The sequence below is a fragment of the Podarcis bocagei genome, assembly GCF_964188305.1.
Source record: "Podarcis bocagei genome assembly, chromosome: 7".
Taxonomy (NCBI): Eukaryota; Metazoa; Chordata; class Lepidosauria; order Squamata; family Lacertidae; genus Podarcis; species Podarcis bocagei.
This window is the reverse complement of record NC_138132.1, coordinates 5725066-5749232: the sequence shown is the minus strand read 5'-3', so window position 1 is coordinate 5749232 and position 24167 is coordinate 5725066. Positions and strand designations below refer to the sequence as shown.

At 49.4% G+C, this 24167-nt stretch overlaps 2 protein-coding genes across 4 annotated transcripts; both read left to right on the top strand.

Annotated features, from left to right (window-relative positions):
* Window positions 1–1709: 1709 nt before the first annotated feature.
* Window positions 1710–11117, top strand: LOC308590367 (uncharacterized protein). Of its 3 annotated transcripts, none has more exons than XM_081200367.1 (7): window positions 1710–1819; window positions 3930–4434; window positions 4614–4695; window positions 4950–5032; window positions 5480–5606; window positions 5875–10756; window positions 10931–11117. In XM_081200367.1, the coding sequence occupies exons 2-6, from the start codon at window positions 4021–4023 to the stop codon at window positions 7077–7079; spliced, it is 1911 nt and encodes a 636-aa protein (XP_081056493.1). In that variant the 5' UTR covers window positions 1710–1819; window positions 3930–4020; the 3' UTR covers window positions 7080–10756; window positions 10931–11117. The 3 variants fall into 3 exon arrangements, with proteins under 3 accessions (XP_081056493.1, XP_081056494.1, XP_081056492.1); XM_081200366.1 differs by lacking the exon at window positions 1710–1819 and adding an exon at window positions 2290–2369; XM_081200368.1 differs by lacking the exons at window positions 1710–1819; window positions 3930–4434 and adding an exon at window positions 1834–2369.
* A 4289-nt stretch (window positions 11118–15406) lies between these two features.
* Window positions 15407–21418, top strand: HIPK4 (homeodomain interacting protein kinase 4). Its single transcript, XM_081200392.1, has 2 exons — window positions 15407–17197; window positions 20846–21418. Exons 1-2 carry the CDS (start codon window positions 15551–15553, stop codon window positions 21026–21028), a joined length of 1830 nt encoding a protein of 609 aa, XP_081056518.1. The 5' UTR covers window positions 15407–15550; the 3' UTR covers window positions 21029–21418.
* Window positions 21419–24167: the final 2749 nt, after the last annotated feature.

Here is a 24167-nt window from a genome sequence, read left to right as displayed (position 1 = left end):
TGTTTGTGGATTTTAGCTCTGCTTTTAACACTATCCTCCCCCATAGACTGGTGTCCAAGCTAGAGGCGATTGGACTCTCCAACTCCACCTGTCTCTGGGTTTTGGATTTTTTGTCAGAACGTTCCCAGAGGGTTAGAGTAGGGTCACACATGTCCACAGCCCTTAGCCTTAACACCGGCTCACCACAGGGTTGTGTGTTGAGTCCCCTGCTCTACACTCTCTATACGTATGACTGTACAGCCATCTATTCCAGCAACAAAATCATCAAGTTTGCTGATGACACTACGGTGGTAGGGCTCATTTCAGGAGGGGATGAGTCCGCCTATCGGGACGAGGTGGAGCGGCTCTGTGTTTGGTGTGGAGAGAACATTCTGGCTCTTAATACGGCTAAGACCAAGGAATTGGTGGTGGACTACAGGAAAAAAAAGGCGGACATTCAGCCCTTGTATATCAACGGGGAACGGGTGGAGAGGGTGGCGGAATTCAGGTTTTTGGGAGTAGCTATCGATCAGGGCATGACTTGGAGCGCACATACCACTGCTCTGGTGAAGAAGGCCCAGCAGAGAATTTATTTCCTCAGACTTTTAAAGAAGAACAATCTGAGTGAGAGACTGCTGGTGTCCTTCTACCGAGGCTCCATAGAGAGCATTCTTACATACTGTATTTGTGCTTGGTTCTCCGGTTGTACAGCTAGGGAGAGGAAGGTGCTCCAGAAGGTCATAACCACAGCCCAAAGGATTATTGGTCATCCTCTCCCATCCTTGGAAGAACTGTACGGTTCCCGTTGTCTTAGGAAAGCAAATAACATCCTGCAGGATTCATCTCACCCGGGACACGGTCTGTTTGCACTACTGCCTTCTGGCAGGAGATATAGAAACATCAAGTCAAAGACAAATAGACTGAAAAACAGTTTCTATCCAAGAGCTGTGGCCTTTTTGAATGCTGTAACTCGATAGTGTGACCTGGGAGTTTGATGGGTGTGGTGTGGGTGTGGCTGGAATGTGGTTTGTTTGGTTGTTGTTGTTGTTTTGCTTTTGTTGTTTTAAGGGATGGCATCCAATTTCGTTGCACTTTGTGCAATGTTGCACTTGTGTAATGACAATAAAGAATCTATTCTATTCTATTCTATTCTATTCTTTATTTGGGAAAACAGGAAATATTAAAAGGAAAATGCTTTACAGTCGGACCTCGGGTTACAAACACCTCAGGTTACAAACACTTATGCAGGTTACAGACTGCACTAACCTGGAAGTAGTACCTTGGGTTAAGAACCTTACCTCAGGATGAGAACAGAAATCGCAGGGCGGCAGCGGGAGGCCCCATTAGCTAAAGTGGTACCTCAGGTTAAGAAAGGACCTCCAGAACGAATTAAGTTCGTAACCCGAGGTACCACTGTATCAGGAAGAGAAAATAAGAGAGTAACGCGGAAGGAAATGGGGTCGGGGAGAGGCAGGTGCGGTTTTAAGGTCTCGGTCCTTTCAAGGTGCTGTTGGCATCAAAATGAGAGCCAGGCTGGGGGCGAGGAAAAGGCCCGCCAGGAGGATGTCCTTGCAGGACCTTCCGTGCTCCTCCTGCTCCGGTTTCCAAGGGAGGGAGCAGCTCAGGGCCCCCCAAATAAGGCCCCCACCCTGGGTTCAGGCCATGCCCGGGGCTCCGGCTTTGCAGAGGGAGAGAGGGCGGAGCTCGGGCGCCCGGAGCGCCAAGGGTTAAAACGAGCAGAGCTGGATTCCTAGAGAGGACAGGAAATAAAGGGAGAAGGTTCTCTCCCATCCCTTCCTGCAAGGAGGAGGGCTGTTGTCTCAGCTCCTTCTGGGATCCGGTGAGTCTCTTTCTCTTCTGCTTGGGTTGTTTTGGGGAGATGGGGGAGTCCCCAGGGGGCAGGGCAGCCAGGAGGGTCCCCCAAGAAGAGAGGGAAGGGGGCCTGGGGAGCTCCGCTTTGCAAGGGCTCCAAGGAACAGCGCAGAAGGCCAGCCACGAGGGCCAGAGAGTCATCCTCCTTAGGGACCCCCAGAGTCATCTAGTCGAACCCGCGGCAGCGCCGGAATCTCTTGCCCAACCTGGGGCTCGAACCCGAGAGCCTGAGATCAGAGAGACTCATGTTCTACCAGCTGAGCTCCCCTGCCTTATTCTGGTTTATTCCTGCAATTCACGTGGCTCCTCAGAGAGGAGAATGTTAACTTTGTTTGCTCCACCTTGCAAGGGTTAAAAGGAACTGAGATGCATTCCTAGAAAGGACAGGAAATAAGGTGGGGATGCGGTCCTCCCGAGCAAAAGCCCCTCCCACTTTCCCAGCTTCCTCCCTGCAAGAGAGGGGGTGGCGGCTTTCGTCTCCGCTGCAGGAGCTGCCTCAGTTTCCCTTCAGGGACCTGGTGAGTTTCTTCTCTTTCCTGCCTTAGGGTGCATTGGGGAGAAGTGGGGCGGGTCCATGGGGAGCCTGCTCAGCTACTGCAGGGGGATCCCCAAGAGGTTTTGCCCCCCCTTCCTCTCTGCAAAACCAGGGAGGCTGCAAGTATCAGGAGGTCTGCAACTCTCTTCTTCCTTTGCATCAAGACGCCACTTGCTCCTTTGGGGAGGGGGGGCCTTGAGTCAGGAAGGAAAGGGCATGCAATGGAATCCCGATGGGATTGAGGAATCAATTACATTCATGAGCCCAGGTGGAAACATTTAGGGGTAGAACTAAAACCTTGGCCTCTATGATAAACAAAGTCCTTCCATGTCACAGTGTGCAGGTAGACCCATGGAACTCCCATCCACAGGAGGAAGGGATGGCCACCAAGCCAGATGGCTTTCGAAGAGGATGAGGCCAATTCAGGCTCCTGGCCCCCACAGTTGCAGGCCGCCATGCTTCTGAATGCCAGCTGCTGGGAAGTGCGGGGGGGGGGGAGAGTTACCCTTGGGCTCCAGCCCTGCTGGTGGGCTTCCCAAAAGATGCCCCAGGTTGGCACCTGAGAGAACAGGAGGCTGGACTGTCTTCACCCAAAAGGTTAGCACAGCCCAATCTGGTGATAACAGGATAAAGGATGCGAGGAGGGAGTTGCATGGACTGAATGGGCACAGAGGAATGGTGAGGGGAACCAGCTGGGGAACCCGCAAGGGAAGGCGGCTCTGGGCCAGGGGAGGGGTTTGGGGGCAATGCTAAGTGGTCAGAGGGAGAAGACTGGGGGGAGGAGGTGTCTGAAGCTGACGAGGTAACGGGGCTTAGTGAGCGGGTGGAATCTGTGGCAGAGAGCAATCTAGACCCAGAGGCAGGAGAGTGGGATGAGGGAGGCCAAGAGGTAGGGACGATTGTGGCTGGTGAAGAGGAATAGGGGTCTCCCCTCCTCCTGTGACAAGCCCCCCGCTCCCATCATCACGATCAATTACTTCATGTTCACCCAGAATTCCCAAGGCAGATTAAAAGAGTATATTACAATATAAAGAAGAGTATAAAATTAATACTATCACTGAAAAAAGGCAAATCCTATATCTCTCTTTTTTTAACAATGTCCTTTGCCCCCCCCCCCACAAGTTATTTGGTCCCACCTACCTGTTCTTTGGCCAGGTGAAGCTCTGGTCCTCAGGTGGGTGGCCAGGTAAAGATCTGGCCCTCAGAATAAAGAAAGAGGGACCCACCCCAGGAGTCTTGAGAATGTGGGAGATTGCAAGTGCTGCAACATGTGGCAGAAGCAGGAAAGAAATGTGCCCTGACATTTGGGGGTGGGAGGGACCCCCACTATTGCCCTGGGTCCCAGTTACACTTAGTACAGATGACTCACTCATCCATTCTGACTTCCTTCCTTCCTTCCTTCCTTTAAGGAAAGCTCAGTCTGAGTTGTGGTGCAGTCCAGCCCTGGTTCCTAGCAAGACTCATCCACGCTTGCCCAGGGAATATTTCTATTCACCTCACTGTGTATCAGATTTACTGGTATATCAGAAAAATATATTTTTAGGATTTGCTAAAACCTCTCATTAGTACAGGCAGAACTTGGCAGAAGACGTAGGGACATCTTTCGATTTCTTGGAGGTGTCGTGATAACAGAGATGGATGAGCAAGACTCAGCTGGGCCTGAAGCAGCAAGACTTCATTCCATCCAAACTCTTAGCCATGGCGGAATTTGGGGAAAGTCTGTCCAAAGGATCCTGGGTGAGGAGGACACCCTCTGCTCAGAGGTGCAGAGCCAACAACTCAGGCGGCTTTGCTACCAGGAGGCCAAAGGACCCCGAGAGGTTTGCAACCGACTCTACCACCTTTGCCGTCAGTGGCTGAAACCAGAAATGCACACAAAAGCTGAGATGCTAGACCTAGTGATCTTGGAGCAGTTCCTGGCTGTCCTTCCACCAGAGCTGGAGAGCTGGGTGAGGGAATGTGGAGCGGAGACCAGTTCCCAGGCAGTGGCCCTGGCTGAAGGTTTCCTCCTGAGTCAGGCAGAGGAGAGAAAGCAGTCAGAGCAGCAGGTGAGAGAGATTTTCCTCTGGATACTTCCGAGGGGCTCCAAACTTGAGAGTATCCCCCAATTCTCTACTAATTTTTGTGGAAAGAATCCGAGGAATGATATCCGATACCCCTAAAGTGTTTGTGTCCTTTGCCATTCCAGTTCCAATCTAATAGTTTTGATTGCTTGGTGTTCTTGCAGGGGAAGGATCAGTTTCCAGAAATGGGACCGGATTCTTCTGAGGTAGAGAGAACTCCATTGGACTCCAGAGTAAGGCCACCGGGTAAGGAGGAAGGAGTTTTTTCTCCCCCATTTTATCACATTATGTTGTTTTTGAAACTAATTTGTGAGTTCTCTACATCTTTTTTGGAGAAGACATGTGAAGCCCAGAGCAAGGGTGATATACCGTATTTTTGAACAACTAATATGTGAAATGGTTACTAATGCCCACGTTTACGTGGCTGCTCTTACTTTTTTGAAGGCCCACCTATAGTTTTCCTTCTGAGTGAAGCATGTACTTACCTTTTTCTCTTGTAGGAGACAGAATGATGCCAGCAAGACCTGTTTGTCCATCTTTTCTTGGTGGCGAAGGGGAAGCTGCCCCTGTGGAACCAGAGCAGGTAGGAGGAAGGAGCCATGTGGGGAAAGAGGATGTCATGGACGGGTTGGACACAGAGCAAAGGTGGGAGGAACCGCCAAGGAAAGAAGGGTTGAATGCTAAAATAGGCTTCTAGGCAGTTTACACACCACACCAAACAGTGGCCAGGATTACCCCATCAGTCGCACAATGGGGCTTTCCCCCTCTCATCCCCCTGTCATTGCCCCCCTGAACACTTTGAAGTTGTCTATAGGGCATCAGGAGGGTCCTCCACACCTCGCAAGAACAGCACACAGGGAAAGAAGGGGATCTTTCCATGTGGCGAATGGGGATGTGTCCATAATGAAATGTGCAGAAGAAGAATCCCATTAAAACATAACATCAGTTAAGAGGCAGAAGACAACAGAGCAAAGTGTAACTGTTCACCTTGATGTTGTCTAAGAGGACAACCTTTTTCTTTTTCTTTTAGGGTCCAGTGTGCTTTGAAGATGTAGCTGTGCATTTCACAGACGAGGAGTGGGCTTTGCTGGATCCTTGCCAGAGAGCTCTGCACAAGGAAGTCACGGAGGAGAATCGTGGGATCTTGGACTCTCTCGGTAAGGCTTCCTCTTGGATCATCCTATTTGCTTTGAAATTCAAGACATATCTCTATGGGAGGAACCTTTGATTTTTCAATGGGGCTCAACAGCCCCTAGGATTCTAATACTCCCACAGAAAACCTTGGATGGAAGACTATTATCATTATTATCATCTGTCAGATTTTTGTTTCCGTTCTTGCTTCTTTCTGTCCTGTGTTGACTAAAGAAATGAGTGACATTAGAGGTGGCACAGATCGCACGAGGTTCCAATCCGTTTCTCTCTCAGTTGCAGGTGGTGATGAATTGGAGCTGAAGAACAAGGGAGGCCACAACAAAATCCACAGAGTGGGGAAGGCATATCCATATTCAGAGTGCAGAGGGAGCTTCTGTCAGAGCTCCCATTCCACTTCAAATCAAAGAAATCCCCTTGAGAAGAAACCCTATCAGTGCTTGGAATGTGGAAAGAGCTTCAGTCACAGAAACAAGTTCACTATCCACCAGAGAATTCATACAGGGGAGAAACCCTATCAGTGCCAAGAGTGTGGAAAGAGCTTCATTCAATCGGGCGCTTTAACTTCCCATTACAGAATTCATACGGGGGAGAAACCTTATCATTGCTTGGAATGTGGAAAAAGCTTCGTTCAACAAGGCCAGCTTACTGTACATCAAAGAATTCATACAGGGGAGAAACCTTATCAGTGCTTGGAATGTAGAAAGAGGTTCAGAATATCAAGCCAGCTCACAGTCCATCAGATAAGTCATACAGGGGAGAAACGTTATCAGTGCTTGGAATGTGGAAAGAGCTTCAGTCACAGAAACAAGTTCACTATCCACCAGAGAATTCATACAGGGGAGAAACCCTATCAGTGCCAAGAGTGTGGAAAGAACTTCAGTCAATCGGGCGCTTTAACTTCCCATTACAGAATTCATACAGGGGAGAAACCTTATCATTGCTTGGAATGTGGAAAAAGCTTCATTCAACAAGGCCAGCTTACTCTACATCAAAGAATTCATACAGGGGAGAAACCATATCAGTGCTTGGAATGTGGAAAGAGATTCAGAATATCAAGCCAGCTCACAGTCCATCAGAGAAGTCATACAGGGGAGAAACTTTATCAGTGCTTGGAATGTGGAAAGAGCTTCAGTCAGAGCAGCCGGCTCATTGTCCATCACAGAATTCATTCCGGGGGGAAACCATATCAGTGTTTGCAATGTGGAAAGAGGTTTACTTGGAGAATAAGTTTCACTTCCCATCAGAGAATTCTTACTGGAAATAAAGCCTATCACTGCTTGGAATGTGGAAAAAGCTTCAATCACCAAGGCCATCTTACTATACATCAAAGAATTCATAAAGGGGAGAAACCTTGTCACTGCTTGGAATGTGGAAAAAGCTTCAGTAAACAAGGCCAGCTACTGTACATCAAAGAATTCATACAGGGGAAAAACCATATCAGTGCTTGGAATGTGGAAAGAGCTTCACTTGGAAAATAAATTTCATTTCCCATCAAAGAATTCATACTGGAGATAAACACTATCACTGCTTGGAATGTGGAAAAAGCTTCAGTCACCAAGGCCTGCTTGTTGTTGTTTAGTCGTGTCTGACTCTTTGTGACCCCATGGAATAGAGCTCGCCAGGCACTCCTGTCTTCCACTGCCTCCCGCAGTTTGGTCAGACTCATGTTTGTAGCTTCGAGAATACTGTCCAACCATCTCGTCCTCTGTCGTCCCCTTCTCCTTGTGCCCTCCATCTTTCCCAACATCAGAGTCTTTTCCAGGGAGTCTTCTCTTCTCATGAGGTGGCCAGAGTATTGGAGCCTTAGCTTCATGATCTGTCCTTCCAGTGAGCACTCAGGGCTAATTTCCTTAAGAATGGAGAGGTTTGATCTTCTTGCAGTCCATGGGACTCTCAAGAGTCTCCTCCAGCACCATAATTCAAAAGCATAAATTCTTTGGCGATCAGCCTTCTTTATGGTCCAGCTCTCACTTCCCTACATCACTACTGGGAAAACCATAGCTTTAACTATACGGACCTTTGTTGGCAAGGTGATGTCTCTGCTTTTTAATATGCTGTCTAGGTTTGTCATTGCTTTTCTCCCAAGAAGCAGGCATCTTTTAATTTCGTGACAGCTGTCACCATCTGCAGTGATCATGGAGCCCAAGAAAGTAAAGTCTCTCACTGCCTCCATTTCTTCCCCTTCTACAGTATTTGCCAGGAGGTGATGGGACCAGTGGCCATGATCATAGTTTTTTTGATGTTGAGCTTCAGACCATATTTTGCGCTCTCCTCTTTCACCTCCTTAAAAGGTTCTTTAACTCCTCCTCACTTTCTGCCATCAAGGTTGTGTCATCTGCATATCTGAGGTTGTTGATATTTCTTCCGGTAATCTTAATTCCGTCTTGGGATTCATCCCGCCCAGCCTTTCGCATGATGAATTCTGCATATAAATTAAATAAGCAGGGAGGCAATATACAGCCTTGGTGTACTCCTTTCCCAATTTTGAACCAATCAGTTGTTCCATATCCAGTTCTAACTGTAGCTTCTTGTCCCACATAGAGATTTCTCAGGAGACAGATGAGGTCATCAGGCACTCCCATTTCTTTAAGAACTTGCCATAGTTTGCTGTGGTCGACACAAAGGCTTTTGCATAGTCAATGAAGCAGATGTCTTTCTGGAACTCTCTAGCTTTCTCCATAATCCAGTGGATGTTTGCAATTTGGTCTCTGGTTCCTCTGCCTCTTCAAAATCCAGCTTTCACTTCTGGGAGTTCTCGGTCCACATACTGCTTAAGCCTGCCTTGTAGAATTTTAAACATAACCTTGCTAGCGTGTGAAATGAATGCAATTGTGCGGTAGTTGGAGCATTCTTTGGCACTGCCCTTCTTTGGGATTGGGATGTAGACTGATCTTCTCCAATTCCCTGGCCACTGCTGAGTTTTCCAAATTTGCTGGCATATTGAGTGTAGCACCTTAACAACATCACCTTTTAAAATTTGAAATAGTTCAGCTGGAATATCATCTCTTCCACTGGCCTTGTTATTAGCAGTGCTTTCTAAGGCCCATTTGACTTCACTCTCCAGGATGTCTGGCTCATTCTATCATTTTGCATCCCAGTACAGCTTTCGCCACTCTTTTGTTGACTATGAGGGCAACTCCATTTCTTTTATGGGTTTCTTGCCCACAGTAGTAGATATGATGGTCATCCGAACTGAATTCGCCCAGTCCCGTCCATTTTAGTTCACTGATGCCCAGGATGTCAATATTTATTCTTGCCATCTCATTTCTGACCACATCCAATTTACCAAGGTTCATGGTTCTTACATTCCAGGTTCCTATGCAATATTTTTCTTTACAGCATTGGACTTTCCTTTCACTTCCAGGCATATCCGCAACTGAGCGACCTTTTGGCTTTGGCCCAGTCGCTTCATCAGCTCTGAATCTACTTGTACTTGTCCTCCGCTCTTCCTCAGTAGCATGTTGGACGTCTTCCGACTTGAGGGGCTCATCTTCCAGCGTCATAACTTTTATATGCCTGTTGTCTTTGTCCATGGAGTTTTCTTGGCAGGGATACTAGAGTGGCTTGCCGGTTCCTGCTCCAGGTGGATCAGGTTTGGTCAAAACTCTCCACTATGACCTGTCCATCTTGGGTGGCCCTGCACAGCATAGCTCATAGCTTCTCTCAGTTATTCAAGCCCCTTCACCACGGCAAGGCAGTGATCCATGAAGGGGAAGGCCAGCTTACTGTACATCAAAGAATTCATACAGGGGGGAAAACCCTATCAGTACTTGGAATGTGGAAAGAGATTCAGAATAAAAAGCCATCTTACTGTCTATCAGAGAAGTCATACAGAGGAGAAACCCTATCAGTGCTTGGAATGTGGCAAGAGCTTCGTTCGAAGAGGCCACCTCTTGGCCCATCAAACAATTCATACAGGAGAGACACCCTATCAGTGCTTGGAATGTGGCAAAGGCTTCAGAAGAAAGGGCAGTTTAACTTCCCATCAGAGAATTCATACAGCAGAAAAACCCTATCAGTGCTTGGAACGTGGAAGGGGCTTCATTGAGAAGGCCAAACTCATGATCCATCAAAGAATTCACAGCAAGGTGAAACTATTTCAGTGCCAAGAATGTGGAAAGAGCTTCAGTCACAGGGCCCGCCTCGCTTCCCATCAAAGAACTCACTTAAGGGGCAAATTATAGTAGTGGCTGTATACAGAATTAATTTCAGGAGACTTTTGTTTGTATGAGGTGAGGATTGTAGCTGGAATCTGTGCTACATCTGGTGCCCCATAGCTATTTTAACTACGTATCCAGAACTGTGACTCGCAAGTTCTTGGCCAAGGTGTTTAATACCTTCTTCACAGTTTCCTTTCTCTTGGCAGATCAGGATGAGCAGGTGACAGCAAAGGTTGCACGTTTTTTAGCTGGGACAATTAGAATAAGCTCCACTATTTGACTACTGACTCAAACCCTACAATGTATTCTATATAACGGACTTTTAATTTTTATTCTTTGTATATTGTGTTGTTGTTTTATTGGTATGGGATCTTCACCCAGTCAGTATTATATTTAAACCACAATGGCAGCAAAATGCTCTTTCAGGCCCGCTTGCGTATTTCAAACAGTTGCCCTTTAGTTACGACAAAAGTCTTTCTCCAAATTGAATCCTTTTCAGTGGCTGGTTAAATTAGCAAGTTACTTTATCTCCTCTAGTTCAGAGCATGCCTGTTAGTTTAGTCCAATTTTTTATCTTAAAAAACAGAGGAGTCCTTAAAAACAGAGGCTTTGGAGAGTTGCTGTGATGCGCGATACATTGCACCCAGCATCCCCCTGCCCCCCGCATTCCTTCAGGACAGGCAGCAGGTATCAGACAATCTGCGGGTGGGCTGCTCCCCCCCCCAGCCCTGGGGGGGGGCGGTTGGGAGGATAATTACTCCCATATTATCCTCGTTACCCACACGAAAGGGCTCTGCTGTTATGGGTACAGCCATTCACCATGGCAGCCAAACAGGAGGTCCATCGTGTCTCCTCTCAGTCTCCTCTTCAGGCTAAACATACCCAGCTTGTTTTCCAGACCTTTTAATTTTTGTGGCTGAACTGTATTCATAGAATACTGTCTCTTGCATTGCTTCATTTTTGAACGGCTAAAGATTGGATTTAAGCTCAGCCCTGTTCAGGGAAGTTTTTAATATGTGACATTTTAGTGTATTTTTCATCTTTGTTGGAAGCCGCCCAGAGTGGCTGGGGAAACCCAGCCAGATGGGCGTGGTACAAATAATAAATTATTATTATTATTATTATTATTATTATTATTATTATTATTATTATTATTATTATTATGCTAGAGCGGCTGTGTGTGTGCTTGCCTTGCATCCTTTAAAACAGGAAATGGCTGTTTTTCTTTGCTCACTATCCAACACACGTGGTTCTGTAGAGGATTACATATACTTAATATGACTCTCTCTTCTAATAATTAAATGGCCATCAGAATAAACCTGGGAGGTCCAGCCCACAATAAAAGACAGCATGACATACCTGACTTTCCCTTTTACTTCCCACAACCACTTTCCCACAGGTTGGCCTCTAGGGCTCCCTTGCAGCCAGATGGTTCCCTCATTCCACAGCACAAAACAGGTTCACACAGAAAGTAGGAAAATTGGCCCTTAAAAAGCTCAACAACTTTAGGGGTGTCCTGGTTTTTACATGGGAAATACAAGATAAACTAGGGGACTCCTGGGCCCCTGAGTTCGAGGAGCCAGAAAGGGACAATCCAGCCTTGTCTTCCCCTTATTTCTGCAGGTAGACCTCTTCTGCTTGCATTGACTCTTGGGGTGACGAAGCAAGATGGCCCAGGGGTCAAACTCCCCTGAGGGAACCCTCCACTTCTGAGGAGAAAAAGCCTTTCTTCTTCTTATTATTATTATTCTCCTTCTTAGGCCTCAGACACAGAGAGGGGCTTTCCCTCCTTGCCCCCTTCGCCTGTTCTGGCCGCCTGCCATTGGGAGGCCTCCGTTGGGCCAACATGACGAGGAGAGAGGCAAAGCCATCATGGCAGGAAGGCAGCTGAGGACGCCCCGTGAGCGCTGGCACCCGAAGGTGCCGCCCTCCTTCAGCTGGGAGGAGAGAGCATGAGAGCCACGAGGCCCACAAGGGAGCCATGGCGTCTCTGGGAGCGGCTGGGGCCTCCGGAAGAAACAAAATGGCGTTCCCGCCTTTTTTGGAAAAGGGCGGGAAACGCCATCTCCTGGCCCTGCCGCCTCCATGGGCTCCTCCTGGGCCTGCCTGGCCACGAGGGTGGGGGGTGGAATCCAGCTGCCCCCAAACTTCCCTGACCTAGACAATGGGGAGTGAATGAGAAGCTGGAAGGGGGAGCAACCAAGAGGGAAACTCAGGGGGCAAACTCCCTCAGGAAACAGGCCAAGGGAAAATTCTCACAGAACCAGCAACCGTTTCTCTCAGAGACACAAAGGCCCTGCCTGTCTCCAGAAGGGGAGTCATCCCCATCTAGTAAAAGACTCTCTGAATTGAAAGTGGAGGCGCTATATGTACTTTTCTTTTGGGGTGAGCTGGCCTGACCAAAAAAACCCCACAGCTATGGTCAAAGGCTGGCTGGGGGGGCCTCCCAGCCTGACCCACCGGAGCGGCAGTTACCTTACTCAGAGCCCCGATCATTTCCGGGAAGGGGTTGGGTGGAAGCCGAGGGCAGGCTCCCTCAGAAAATGGTGGCCTTTCCTTCCTCAGAGGTTTGTTTGTATTTTAAGAAATATTTTCATTTGTCCAAAGATATACAAAAGTTCACACCGAATATGAAGTATCTTTTAATGATACAGCAGAATAAAGGTGCTTTTACAATCTAATCTTTTAAAAAAAGGAACAGTAGCAAAAAGAAGAAAGCAAAGAAAGGGGGAAACAAACAGAAGAGAGAGAGAAAAGAAAGAAAAATGGGGGGGGGGGAGATTAAAAGACTTCTGGTTCTCTGTCCTGCAGCTAAATACAGTATCCACTCATTAACCTCCAACTATTTTATTATCTACAAGCCAGTGATTTTTTTCAATCTTCAAATCCAGATATCATAAGTTCATTTTCTCTTTCATGCAAAAAATCCATTAGGAGATTCCAAACCTTAGTAAATGTCAATAATGATTTTTCTCTAATTAAACACATTAGTTACAGATAGGTAGCCGTGTTGGTCTGCCATAGTCAAAATAAAAAAATTCCTTCCAGTAGCACCTTAAAGACCAACTAAGTTAGTTCTTGGTATGAGCTTTCGTGTGCATGCACACTTCTTCAGATACCATGCACACGAAAGCTCATACCAAGAACTAACTTAGTTGGTCTTTAAGGTGCTACTGGAAGGAATTTTTTTATTTAAACACATTAGCTTTGCCATCTCAGCTAAGTCCAATAATTTTCTCAACCATTCCTCTACAGTAGGTAGAGCTCCATCTTGCCATGTTTGTGCATATAACAACCTCACTGCTGTAATCATATATTGGAATAATCTTCTACAGTCCTTTTCCAGTTGTGCTTCCTTGGAGGTTTTTAAGTAGAGGTTGGATGGTTATCGGGGGTGCGATTCTTGCATTGCAGGGGGTTGGACTAGATGATCTTTGAAGTGCCTTCCGACTGCAGTTCTAGGAGACTATGAAAGCACAGAGCAGGACTTAGCACCGCTGCAGGGAGAAAGGCTTGGGCCACGAAAAGCTCACCTGTTACTGGAATTTTAAGGTGTCATAAATAATACGAATGTTCCTAAGTGCACAAGGTAAACATACATGTGCATAAACCACATGTCTGAAATGGTACATAAGAGCAAGATCAGGGCCATCTTTAACCCCCAGTTTTAAGACTCCCTCTAAAGCTGGTAGAAGGAAGCTCTTGACAAAACCTTTCCCAATAGGCGGAGTTCTTTTCACTTGCTAATCCCTCTAATCCACTAATTAGACAACCCCAAAATTTAGTTCCAAATAGTTCCTGCCTCCACTCATTCTTTGGCAGATAATGAACCTAGGGGGATACCAGGTCCCTTGATGGGGAGTTGGGCTGTACAAGCCAACCCCCAAATTTTGTCTAATATCAGACTCAAGGAAGAAGCCACAGGCAGAGCCTCCCTCTTCAGCAGAGGCCTACCTAGACTCCCTTGCACCCAGGGAAAGGAGCTGGGATACTCAGGGGTAGAAGGGGGGGAGGCTTTGGCCTGCAATTCTCACTCTTCTCCCCTGCAACAAAAGTGGAAGGTGGAAGTTAACGGGGCTTAGCCACACTTCCTCTTGGCACTGTTTCCCCTGGGGGAAACCGCTCTCTGTCAGCGCAAATGACAATTTGGGTTCCCCCCCGGATAGCCATTTGTGCCGAATTATCACTAAAGAGCAGTTTTTCCCTAGGAAAGGGGTGGGGTTGGGGCAAAGGAGAAACAAGGCACAGCACAAGCGGAAGTTTGGAGGAGCCTTCGGCCCCACAGCCTACTATGAGATGCACATCAATAAATAGGAAGCTGTCTTATAATGAGATCATTCATCCACGTAGCTCAATATTGTCTAAACGGACTGGCAGCCATAGTTCTCCAGGGTTTCTGGCAGGAACCTCTCCCCGTCCCACCTGGTGACACCATTGGGGATTGAACCTGAGACCACTGCATGCCAAGAAGGCACTCTACCTATGACCGTTCCCCTTTAATGGCAGGTGCCAGTTTGGAAATACCCCACATATAAACTGTAGGGATGTCTTAAGTCAGAGCTAGAGATCCTTTGATTTTCAGTGACACACTGCTTGAGAGCAGTAGATGTGAAAAGGATCTAGGAGTCGTGGTTGACCACAAACTTGACATGAGCCAACAGTGTGACGCGGCAGCTAAAAAAGCCAATGCAATTCTGGGCTGCATCAATAGGAGTATAGCATCTAGATCAAGGGAAGTAATAGTGCCACTGTATTCTGCTCTGGTCAGACCTCACCTGGAGTACTGTGTCCAGTTCTGGGCACCACAGTTCAAGGACACTGACAAACTGGAACATGTCCAGAGGAGGGCAACCAAAATGGTCAAAGGCCTGGAAACGATGCCTTATGAGGAACGGCTAAGGGAGCTGGGCATGTTTAGCCTGGAGAAGAGGAGGTTAAGGGGTGATATGATAGCCATGTTCAAATATATAAAAGGATGCCACATAGAGGAGGGAGAAAGGTTGTTTTCTGCTGCTCCAGAGAAGCGGACACGGAGCAATGGATCCAAACTACAAGAAAGAAGATTCCACCTAAACATTAGGAAGAACTTCCTGACAGTAAGAGCTGTTTGACAGTGGAATTTGCTGCCAAGGAGTGTGGTGGAGTCTCCTCCTTTGGAGGTCTTTAAGCAGAGGCTTGACAACCATATGTCAGGAGTGCTCTGATGGTGTTTCCTGCTTGGCAGGGGGTTGGACTCGATGGCCCTTGTGGTCTCTTCCAACTCTATGATTCTATGATTCTACAATTCTACAACACATGCTCTGAAGGCGGTGTGGGTGTGGAGATAAAGGAAGAACTCCCACCTCCTAACAGACGTTCACCTGAAGAACCAAACTCTTGGCAAGACGTCTTCATCTCCATCCATGGACACTGGATCCTCCTAAAGTGAGGGCTGCCTCTCAAAAGGTATCCATTCAAGACTCAACATGTGGGACCCTGCAGTACAGAATGGTCATATCTCAGGGGTCCTTTGCTAGTGCCTCCCGTTCCCCAGTTTCACATTGGCAGGAAAGCATTTGCTAGCACAGAAAATAAGTGCTGTTGGGGACCCCCTCCATGGAGTCGCCTCCCTCCTCCCACCTCCATAACAGAACCTTCTCAACTTGGCAACTTTGGAACTGAGTGACTGTTGCATCATCTCTCGTTCCGGAGTCAGGCCGGGGTTCTCTTGGCTCCAGGGCGCGGCTGAACCTCTCTTTGCAAGAAGCCACGTTGCACCCGTGTTCCTGAGCTTGGGCGAGCCCAGAACGATGGTCACAATCGAGTCGGAATCGGACTTCTACGACGTGTTTGAGATCCTGGGGAAGGGCACCTTCGGGGAAGTGGTGAAGAGCTGGAAGCGCAGCACAGGCGAGATGGTGGCCATCAAGATCCTGAAGAACGACTCCTACCGGAGCAGGATCATCAAGAACGAGCTGAAGCTTCTGCAGACCATGTCCGAGGTGGACTCGGAGGAGTCCCACATCGTCCAGTTCCACGAGTTCTTCCATGACGAGCTCAAGTTCTACCTGGTCTTCGAGCTGCTGGAGCAAAACCTCTTTGACTTCCAGAAGGAGCACAACTTTTCCCCGCTGCCCGTCCGGCACATCCGGACAGTGACCATACAGGTGTTGAGGGCCCTGGCCAAGCTGAAGGAGCTCTCCATCATCCACGCGGACCTGAAGCCCGAAAACATCATGCTGGTGGACCAAGTCAGGTACCCTTTCCGAGTCAAGGTGATCGACTTTGGCTCAGCCAGCATCTTCAACGAGGTGCGCTACGTCAAAGAGCCCTACATCCAGTCCCGCTTCTACCGGGCGCCCGAGATCCTGCTGGGACTGCCCTTCTGCGAGAAGGTGGATGTCTGGTCCTTGGGCTGTGTGATGGCCGAGCTGCACCTGGGTTGGCCCCTCTACCCTGGCAACAACGAGTACGACCAGATCCGGTACATCTGCGAGACGCAGGGGATGCCTAGGCCCGCCCTGCTCAATGCGGCCAGGAAGGCTCACCTTTTCTTCAAGAGAAGCCAGCACCCCGAGGTGGTCAACTCCTGGCAGCTGAAGACCCCGGCGGAGTACCTGGCAGACACCAAGGTGAAGTCAGTGGAGAGGAGGAAGTATGTGCTCAAGTCCCTGGACCAGATGGAGACGGTCAACGTCCACAGGATGATCTACCCGGACACGGAGGCCCTGGCCGAGTACTTTGACCTGCGCAGCATGGTGGAGCTCATCAAGCGCATGCTGACCTGGGACTCACACGAGCGCATCACGCCCAGCGCTGCCCTGAAGCACCCGTACGTCTCCACTCAGCCGCTGAAGCAGAACTACGACCTTACCCAGTACTACCAGTTCTGCCTGCGCAGCCTCCACGAGTCACTGCCCAGCCACAGCAAGACCGAGGAGGAGGCGCAGCTCTACAGCGCCATGGAAGAAGAGCGTTTCTACTCGGTGCGCGACAGTTTCCAGGAAGAGAACAATGCCCACGGCATCCAGAGGACCACCAGCCAGATGGATGACCTCAGCATCGCCGAGGCCGGCCAGGAGGCACCCCTGAAGGTGTGGGGAGAAGGGCCCAGCGGGGGGCTGTATGAGCCGACCCACCCCGGGCCCCCGGAGGCGGCATCCGGCCGGCGCAAGCCTGTCCTGCAGAGCCTACGCTTGCGCCAGGAGCAACCGCAGCAAGAGCCCATCCCGGCCTATTACCGGAACCGCCGCGGCAGCCCCCGGCACCGCAAGGCGTCCCACCATGCCAAGCCAGACCCCACCTTCGAGAACCTGATCCTGCTGGGGCAGTACTCCCCTGAGGAGCCCCCCACATGGGAGAAGGAAAGCAACGCCAGCACAGCCTCCCTGCCAGAGTCCAACACCAGGGAAGACCCCGGCTACCCCAGGGGCTTAATGCTTTCGCCCACCACTCAGGTAACGAGGGCTGGGGAGAAGGGGCCACAGCAGGGCGGGGGGACTGACCTGCTGGGGTCTCAGAGGAGCCGTGAGCCCAAGAGTTGAGGCAATGGATGGGTCTCGGCTGAAGATGGGTCTTGGGGAAGAGTCATGGGTCAAAGCAGGGCATCTGCATTGCAGGTTCAATCGCCGAAAGCATCTCTGGGTAGGGCTGGGAGAATCAAAGAATTGCAGAGTTGGAAGGGACCCTGAGGGTCGTCTAGTCCAGCCTGCTGCAATGCAAGAATCTCACCCATGACAGATGGCCACCCAACTTCTGGTTAAAAGCCTCCAAGGAAGAGGAGTGTCCACCACCTCTCATGGGAGTCCGTTCCACTGTTGAGAGCCAACCCTAGAGGGCTATTGCTGCTGGTCCGTGTGGACAATACTGATTAAGATGGGCCAAAATGGCCTGACTCGGTATACAGCTGTGTTCCTCTTCCTGTGTACCAAAGTAAGAGTCCAAGGCGTGTCCTCAAGTGTTGGAACTGGGCCACCACCAAGCCTCTGGAGCAACTTCTGCAGTGGGCTGAGCCAGGAGAGGGTGCACCTATGGGTGAAGGAGGAAGGAAGGGTCTCCAAGGATCCAGAAGGTGCTGGAAGGTCCCTTGGAAACTCTGGCAGTACTTTAGTTACCAGGGTTAGGCTCCCTTTCCCTCCACCCAGATAGAGAAATCAGGCTGCCCACCTGCTCTCAGACCAACGGTGACCCCTTTTGCCCCCTGTATTGCTTTGTTGCTTTCCACACGCGCCCCCTTGGTTCCACGAACTTGTCCCTAGTGCCCCCTACCCCATCTGATTAGAAGCATTATTCAGACCAACGCTTGGCATGACCCACCAAGGAAGGTAGCATCTCCATAAAAATTACAAACATTTGCAATTTATTCAAAAGCCATTATTTAGCTGAATTAATTCAGCAAAACTGACTAACTTGGTCCAGAGATGCCTGGTTTTCAAAATCTGACAGTCCGTTGGCAAGAGTCTTGGGTACCACATTCAGCAAATTCAGTAAATTCCTAACACGATGGATGGATGATATCAGATATCTGGTTTAAAGACCCTTAGCAGGAGCCGTAAATCACCACCCCCAGCACCTCCCTGATACCCACTTGCCTCTTAGCACCCCCACTAGGAAATTCCACTGTCTCCCCAGAGGGTGGGACCGCTCCCTTCCTCTGTGAACTGTTGGTCTAGATCAGTGTTTCTCAACCGTGGGTCCCCAGATGTTGTTGCACTACAACTCCCATCATCCCTGAGCTCTGGCCTTGCTAGCTAGGGATGATGGGAGTTGCAGTTCAACAACATCTGGGGACCCAAGGTTGAGAAAGGCTGGTCTAGTTCTTTCCTGCCTTCCAGACAAGCTTGAGCCAGGAGGAACCTGACATTAAAAGGCCAGGGTGAAGGAAGAGCACCCTCAAAGTCAGGGTGGTTTGAAGGTGCAGGGATCCCGCTCCCTCAAGGCCTGCTGCCTTACAGGGAATCCTTTCACAGCATGTGAAGAGCAAGGTATGGGGGGCAGGATCTGCACTTTTCAGAGCTTGGTTGTCTAGAGTTGCTCCCCATAGAAATAACTTGCCAGCTGCTTGCAGGCCTCCGACCTCCCCCTCCCGCCCCAAATGCAATGGGGCAAGGGGCATTCCCAGCCTGCCTCCCCTTTCTGCTTGGCACATGGTGATTGCAGCACAGACATGCTCCTTGCCAAACTACCAGGACCACGGCTTCACTCGCCTTGCTGCAGTTTTGGCTTGGAGGCCAGTGCTACCTGACAGCAGCTGTTCGGAAGCCTGGGTTAGGTGCCAACAACCAGGGGTGGCGTTGTGGTTAGAGTGTTGGGCTAGGACCTGGGAGAAGCCAGGGCTCAAATCCTGCCCCCCACAACTCAGCCATGATGCTGAGCTGGGGCCGGGCACTGTCTCTCTCAGCCTTGCAGAGTTGTGGAGATTAAATGGAGGGGAGAAGGATGAACATCACATTGAGCTTCCTGAAGGAAAGATGGGCTATTAAAACGAGTGAACGAGGCTTGGAGGTAAAGGGCTGAGAAAATTATGTGAAGATGGAAATAAATGGGGGTGCAGTGGGGAGTGAAGCCTGACACCAAAATATTCAGCAGGGAAAAGCAGAATTTCTCCATCTCTCAATGATGGTGAAAAGGATACAGATGTCCTATTATCACAAAATCCAGGTGAGATTCAGGTCACAGCGCCAGGTGTGGGGTGAAACCATCCCACCTACTCCAGTAAACCAGTGGGTCTTGTGGGGAGAGAATTTTGTGCTGCAGCAGCGAAAGAGGCAAAGCCCATCCTCTGGGAAGAGATGCAGAGCGAAACGAGTATCTCGCTGCTGTGAGCTGCGCATGGGCATAGGCACATCAGGAAACGGGTTGCAGTTCCGACGGCCCCACTTCCCAGTGGGTATAGCAGAGCTGGGGGAAAGGGCCAACTGCCTTACTCCCCACCTCCAAAAAAGGGACAGATAAACCAACAGGTGTGATAAGGTGGGGGAGTCTGTAATAGGGGATAATACGAGAAAAGGTTAGGGAGGAGGGAGGGAATATTATTATTATAGAAAGGTCGCAGTGCTTGGGACTTAAATTTAGAGAAAACATAAGTGAAAGAAGCTTCTAAAACTATTCATGCTATGGGGGAAATTCATAATGCTCGATAGAACTCCCGGGCAGATAGCCACAGTCAGGGATTCTGTAGCTATGATTCCAGCATTGCAGCGGGTTGGACTAGATGACCCCTGGAGACGCCTTCCAACTCTCTATATAGCTATTATCTCCAATCACCTAGAGCTACTGCTTCACAAGTGCCCTGAAACATATCCCCCTCCTTGCTGACCACCAGGGCTGCTTGCACCATGAATGCAGAACGAAACACAGAACCGCAGAGCTGGAAGGGACCCCCATAGCCACCTAGCCTGCAGGGAACCGGGGGCTGGCGTTGGGACGTGAGCCAACAGTGTGACGCAGCAGCTAAAAAAGGCAATGCAATTCTGGGCTGCATCAATAGGAGTATAGCATCTAGATCAAGGGAAGTAATAGTGCCACTGTATTCTGCTCTGGTCAGACCTCACCTGGAGTACTGTGTCCAGTTCTGGGCACCACAGTTCAAGAAGGACACTGACAAAGTGGAACGTGTCCAGAGGAGGGCAACCAAAATGGTCAAAGGCCTAGAAACGATGCCTTATGAGGAACGGCTAAGGGAGCTGGGCATGTTTAGCCTGGAGAAGAGGAGGTTAAGGGGTGATATGATAGCCATGTTCAAATATATAAAAGGATGTCACATAGAGGAGGGAGAAAGGTTGTTTTCTGCTACTCCAGAGAAGCGGACGCGGAGCAATGGATCCAAACTACAAGAAAGAAGATTCCACCTAAACATTAGGAAGAACTTCCTGACAGTAAGAGCTGTTTGACAGTGGAATTTGCTGCCAAGGAGTGTGGTGGAGTCTCCTACTTTGGAGGTCTTTCAGCAGAGGCTTGACAACCATATGTCAGGAGTGCTCTGATGGTGTTTCCTGCTTGGCAGGGGGTTGGACTCGATGGCCCTTGTGGTCTCTTCCAACTCTATGATTCTATGATTCTATGACGTGGGTCCGGTAACGCGGTGCCGTCTTTCTCTTTGGCAGAGAGCGCAGCCAGAGGTGTACGAGCCAGCCGCCCAGCTGCCTGGGCCCACCAGCTGGCTGCCGAAGGAGAACTGGCTGGCAGAGCATGGCATGGAGCGGGGGCCCCTCAAGGCAGCGCTGCACGCTTCCCGGAACCGCCACCAGCTGCAGCCGTACCTGCAACACATCGCCAGCCACCACTGACCCCGCGGGCCCTCCCCACCCCCCCACCCCGGAAGAGGGCAGGCGCAGCAGAGAGATGGCCCCAGCCGGGGGCCCTCGAAACAGATTCCTTTGTAGCCACTAAATATATAGACTGTTCCTCGCTGCCCAAAGCTACTTGCTTTAATAAAAGCCACCTTACTCTTACCGAACTATGCGGAGGCCTGATGGCAGTGCGACAAGGTGCACCAGACTGGATGGGGCGGAGGGGGGGGGAAGCCCCCTCTATTCCAGAGCAAAAAAAGGCCTGCCAGTCTGTCTTGGCAAACTGCAGCCTGCCCCCCCCCCACCGCCTCTATCCTCCCAGCAGCGCCAGATGCACACAAACACACTTGACCACAGCAATAATAAACTCTTTATCCAATTGCAGAAGGCGTTGGCGGCACGTTTGTCTAGGGACCGGTCCACGTCCCACCCAGACCAATGCATAGCTCCCCACCCTGGGCGATGGAAGGGTCTCAGTCCCACAGGGCAGCTTCTGCTTTTTAGTCCAGCCACTTGCTTGTGGGCTCCATCTGCTAGTTGGGTGCTCATTCCCCTACCCTTGCCCCATGGTGGTTCAGACCGGCACAACTCCTTGTGGGGCTGCCTATGGGGTTTGTGACCAAAGGGGGCGCCCAGCAGAAGCTTCTCGCACCTGCTGCATTGTCCCACTTGCAACACAACAGCCCTGTGTTGTAAACAAGAATCTGCCCTTTTTCCCTTATGGGGTATCCAAGAGCCCATATAGAGTCCTTACGTAGGTTCCCTATTGGTAGGAGAAAATAACAGAGGCCAACCAGAGAATATTGAGAAGCAAAGCCTGATCTTTATTGATCTGTTGCAACAGGGTCCTCACTCACCACACACACGCAGGAGAGAGGAGGAACCTCAAACAATGGCACGCAGGGCCTTTTATAGACATTTGAAATTCCCTGCCCTGGAGCTCAAGACCACCCCTCCATACATCATGCATACATCACAGAACAGGTGTAGCTAAAGACCACCACCCCCAGATACATCATACCTACATCACAGAAAGGGTGGTCTACAGCAGAAATCTGAGTGCTATGTTTACCTCCTGTCTGCCAGGTTACCTGTTTAATGGTCACTTGATTGGATTGCCTGGGGAGCCTGGCCAGTCTTTTGTAATGATAAATACTTAGTTCCTGAGCCAGGTCAAATGTACCCTTAAGACAGGATTTGTGAAGGAAAAGACAATGGGGAGGCTTTTCCAGTTTCCTTTGACCTGGCAGAGAAAACATTTGGGAATCAAAAATGGTTTCAGGTCGGTCTTCCTGTGCTGATCTATGTACGTGCTTGGTTGGGACACTTATGAACATTTAAAATATATCTAAGACCTCAAAATTCCTATCACACCTGCAGGGCTAGCAGGGGTTTTACTGTCCAGCAGCTGCTGCTACAAACCTGCTCGTTCTCTTGCAGCCCCAGGTGGGAACCTGGGACGAAGGGATGACTTTTTGAAAGGTCCTGAGGCAGGGCACCCAGCACTGCTCCGTTCAACCGACAGCCCTGCAGTTTACTTGGGAGTATAGAAGCAGCCCACACTCTCTCCCAGACCTCAGAAGGGTGTGATGGCCACTTACAACTGCAGTCCTGAATTCCCAGTAGCCTGAATGCCAGGCAATCCTAAAGCCCTGAGGGTGGCCGCGGCACACACGTTTCAGCTTCAAATTCAGGCACTTGCATGGGAATAAAACGGAAGGGGGGAAGCAGGCAGAAGAGAAAGGCAGAATATGAAATAACCTGAGCTCTGCCTCTGCAACGGAACAAATCCAAGCCGATCCACTACACTCCTTGTTCAAGTATCAGCAAGGTGGGTTGACTTCACAGTTTTTATTGTTTGACATTTTTTTATGTTTTTATATTTTGCTGGAAGCTGCCCAGAGTAGCTGGGAAAACCCAGCCAGTTGGATGGGGTATAGATAATAAAATTATTATTAATATTATTATGGAAGATCCTGCCTTGGATCCCTGATGTTGGAAAGGGAAAAGGGTCCCTTGATGTTGGGAGGGGCAGAGACCAGGGAGAAGAGTCGGTGGAAGAAGATTGGAAGAAATTTAAAGACTATTTACAGAAATACTGCAAAATTAATGAATGTTAGAATGATGTCAGAATGAAGTTAAGTGGTTTTAGCAGCAATGTTACAAAGGAGTATGTAAAAATGGTTTGTTAACAGGTGAGAATCCAAAGTTACAATATATTAAGTTAAAGCATTAGGATAAAAACAAAGAGGGGAAAGGATTTGCTGAATTAACTAACTGAACTGGAATACAAAAAAGGGAGGTGTGAGGAGGTCAGGGAAACAAGTAAATGAAAGACAAGACATGGAAAGATTGATTTGTTTTTAAGTGTTTTTATTTTTCTGTATTTTGTATTTTTTCTTTCCCCCCCCCTTTTCTCTTATTTTTGTAACCTTTTTTGAAACTTTAATACATATCATTAAAAAAAAAGATATTGGGAGGGACAGGAGCTGAAAGAAGCAGCCCAGCTTTGGAAAGGCTCCTTGCTCCCTTTCTCATGGGAGGAGGCGACTCTTGGCTCTGTGTGGTTAGGTTTCTCAATCCCTCAGGTACTCACTTTAAGTGCCCTCTTTGCCCATGAAGAGGCTTGGCAGGAGATCCCTGACACACAGGAATTGCGGGCAGCTGCCCTTTCTTTGCAAGTGCATTGGCAGGCAGCCACAGAATTATTAGAATCATAGGTTGGAGGGGACCCCAAGGGTCATCTAATCCAACCCCCTGAAATGCAGGAACCTCAATTAAAGCATCCATAGCAGAGGGCCATGGCAGAGTCCTGGCAGGGAGAGGGTGTGGCAGGCCTTGGAAATGGCATCTCTGGGGCACACAGAGAAGGACAGAGTCTCAAAGATGCGCATTCCCAGCATGTTTGCACTTCCGTCTCAGTGATGTCTATGCTGGCTTGGTCAAGGCTGCAGAATAGAAGACAGCAGGATCGCCAAGGTGCGCTCTGTGGGGAGATGGCGTCAGGCACTAGGCTCACTGGTAGACCACGTCTGCACTACAACAATGTCTGCAAACATGACATGAAGGCTGGTAACACCCATCATGTGGGAATCCCTTGCAGACAACCACAGTGCCTGGAGACAAGACAGGTTGT

What these genes read in the sequence shown, in the direction of transcription:
- LOC308590367 (XM_081200367.1), top strand. Translation starts at nt 4,021, where the DNA reads ATGGATGAGCAAGACTCAGCTGGGCCTGAAGCAGCAAGACTTCATTCC. An exon ending in CTCCAGAGTAAGGCCACCGG is followed by an intron (nt 4,696 to 4,949) that starts GTAAGGAGGAAG and finishes TTTCTCTTGTAG; the next exon opens with GAGACAGAATGATGCCAGCA. An exon ending in CCCCTGTGGAACCAGAGCAG is followed by an intron (nt 5,033 to 5,479) that starts GTAGGAGGAAGG and finishes TTTTTCTTTTAG; the next exon opens with GGTCCAGTGTGCTTTGAAGA.
- HIPK4 (XM_081200392.1), top strand. Translation starts at nt 15,551, where the DNA reads ATGGTCACAATCGAGTCGGAATCGGACTTCTACGACGTGTTTGAGATC. An exon ending in TGCTTTCGCCCACCACTCAG is followed by an intron (nt 17,198 to 20,845) that starts GTAACGAGGGCT and finishes TCTCTTTGGCAG; the next exon opens with AGAGCGCAGCCAGAGGTGTA.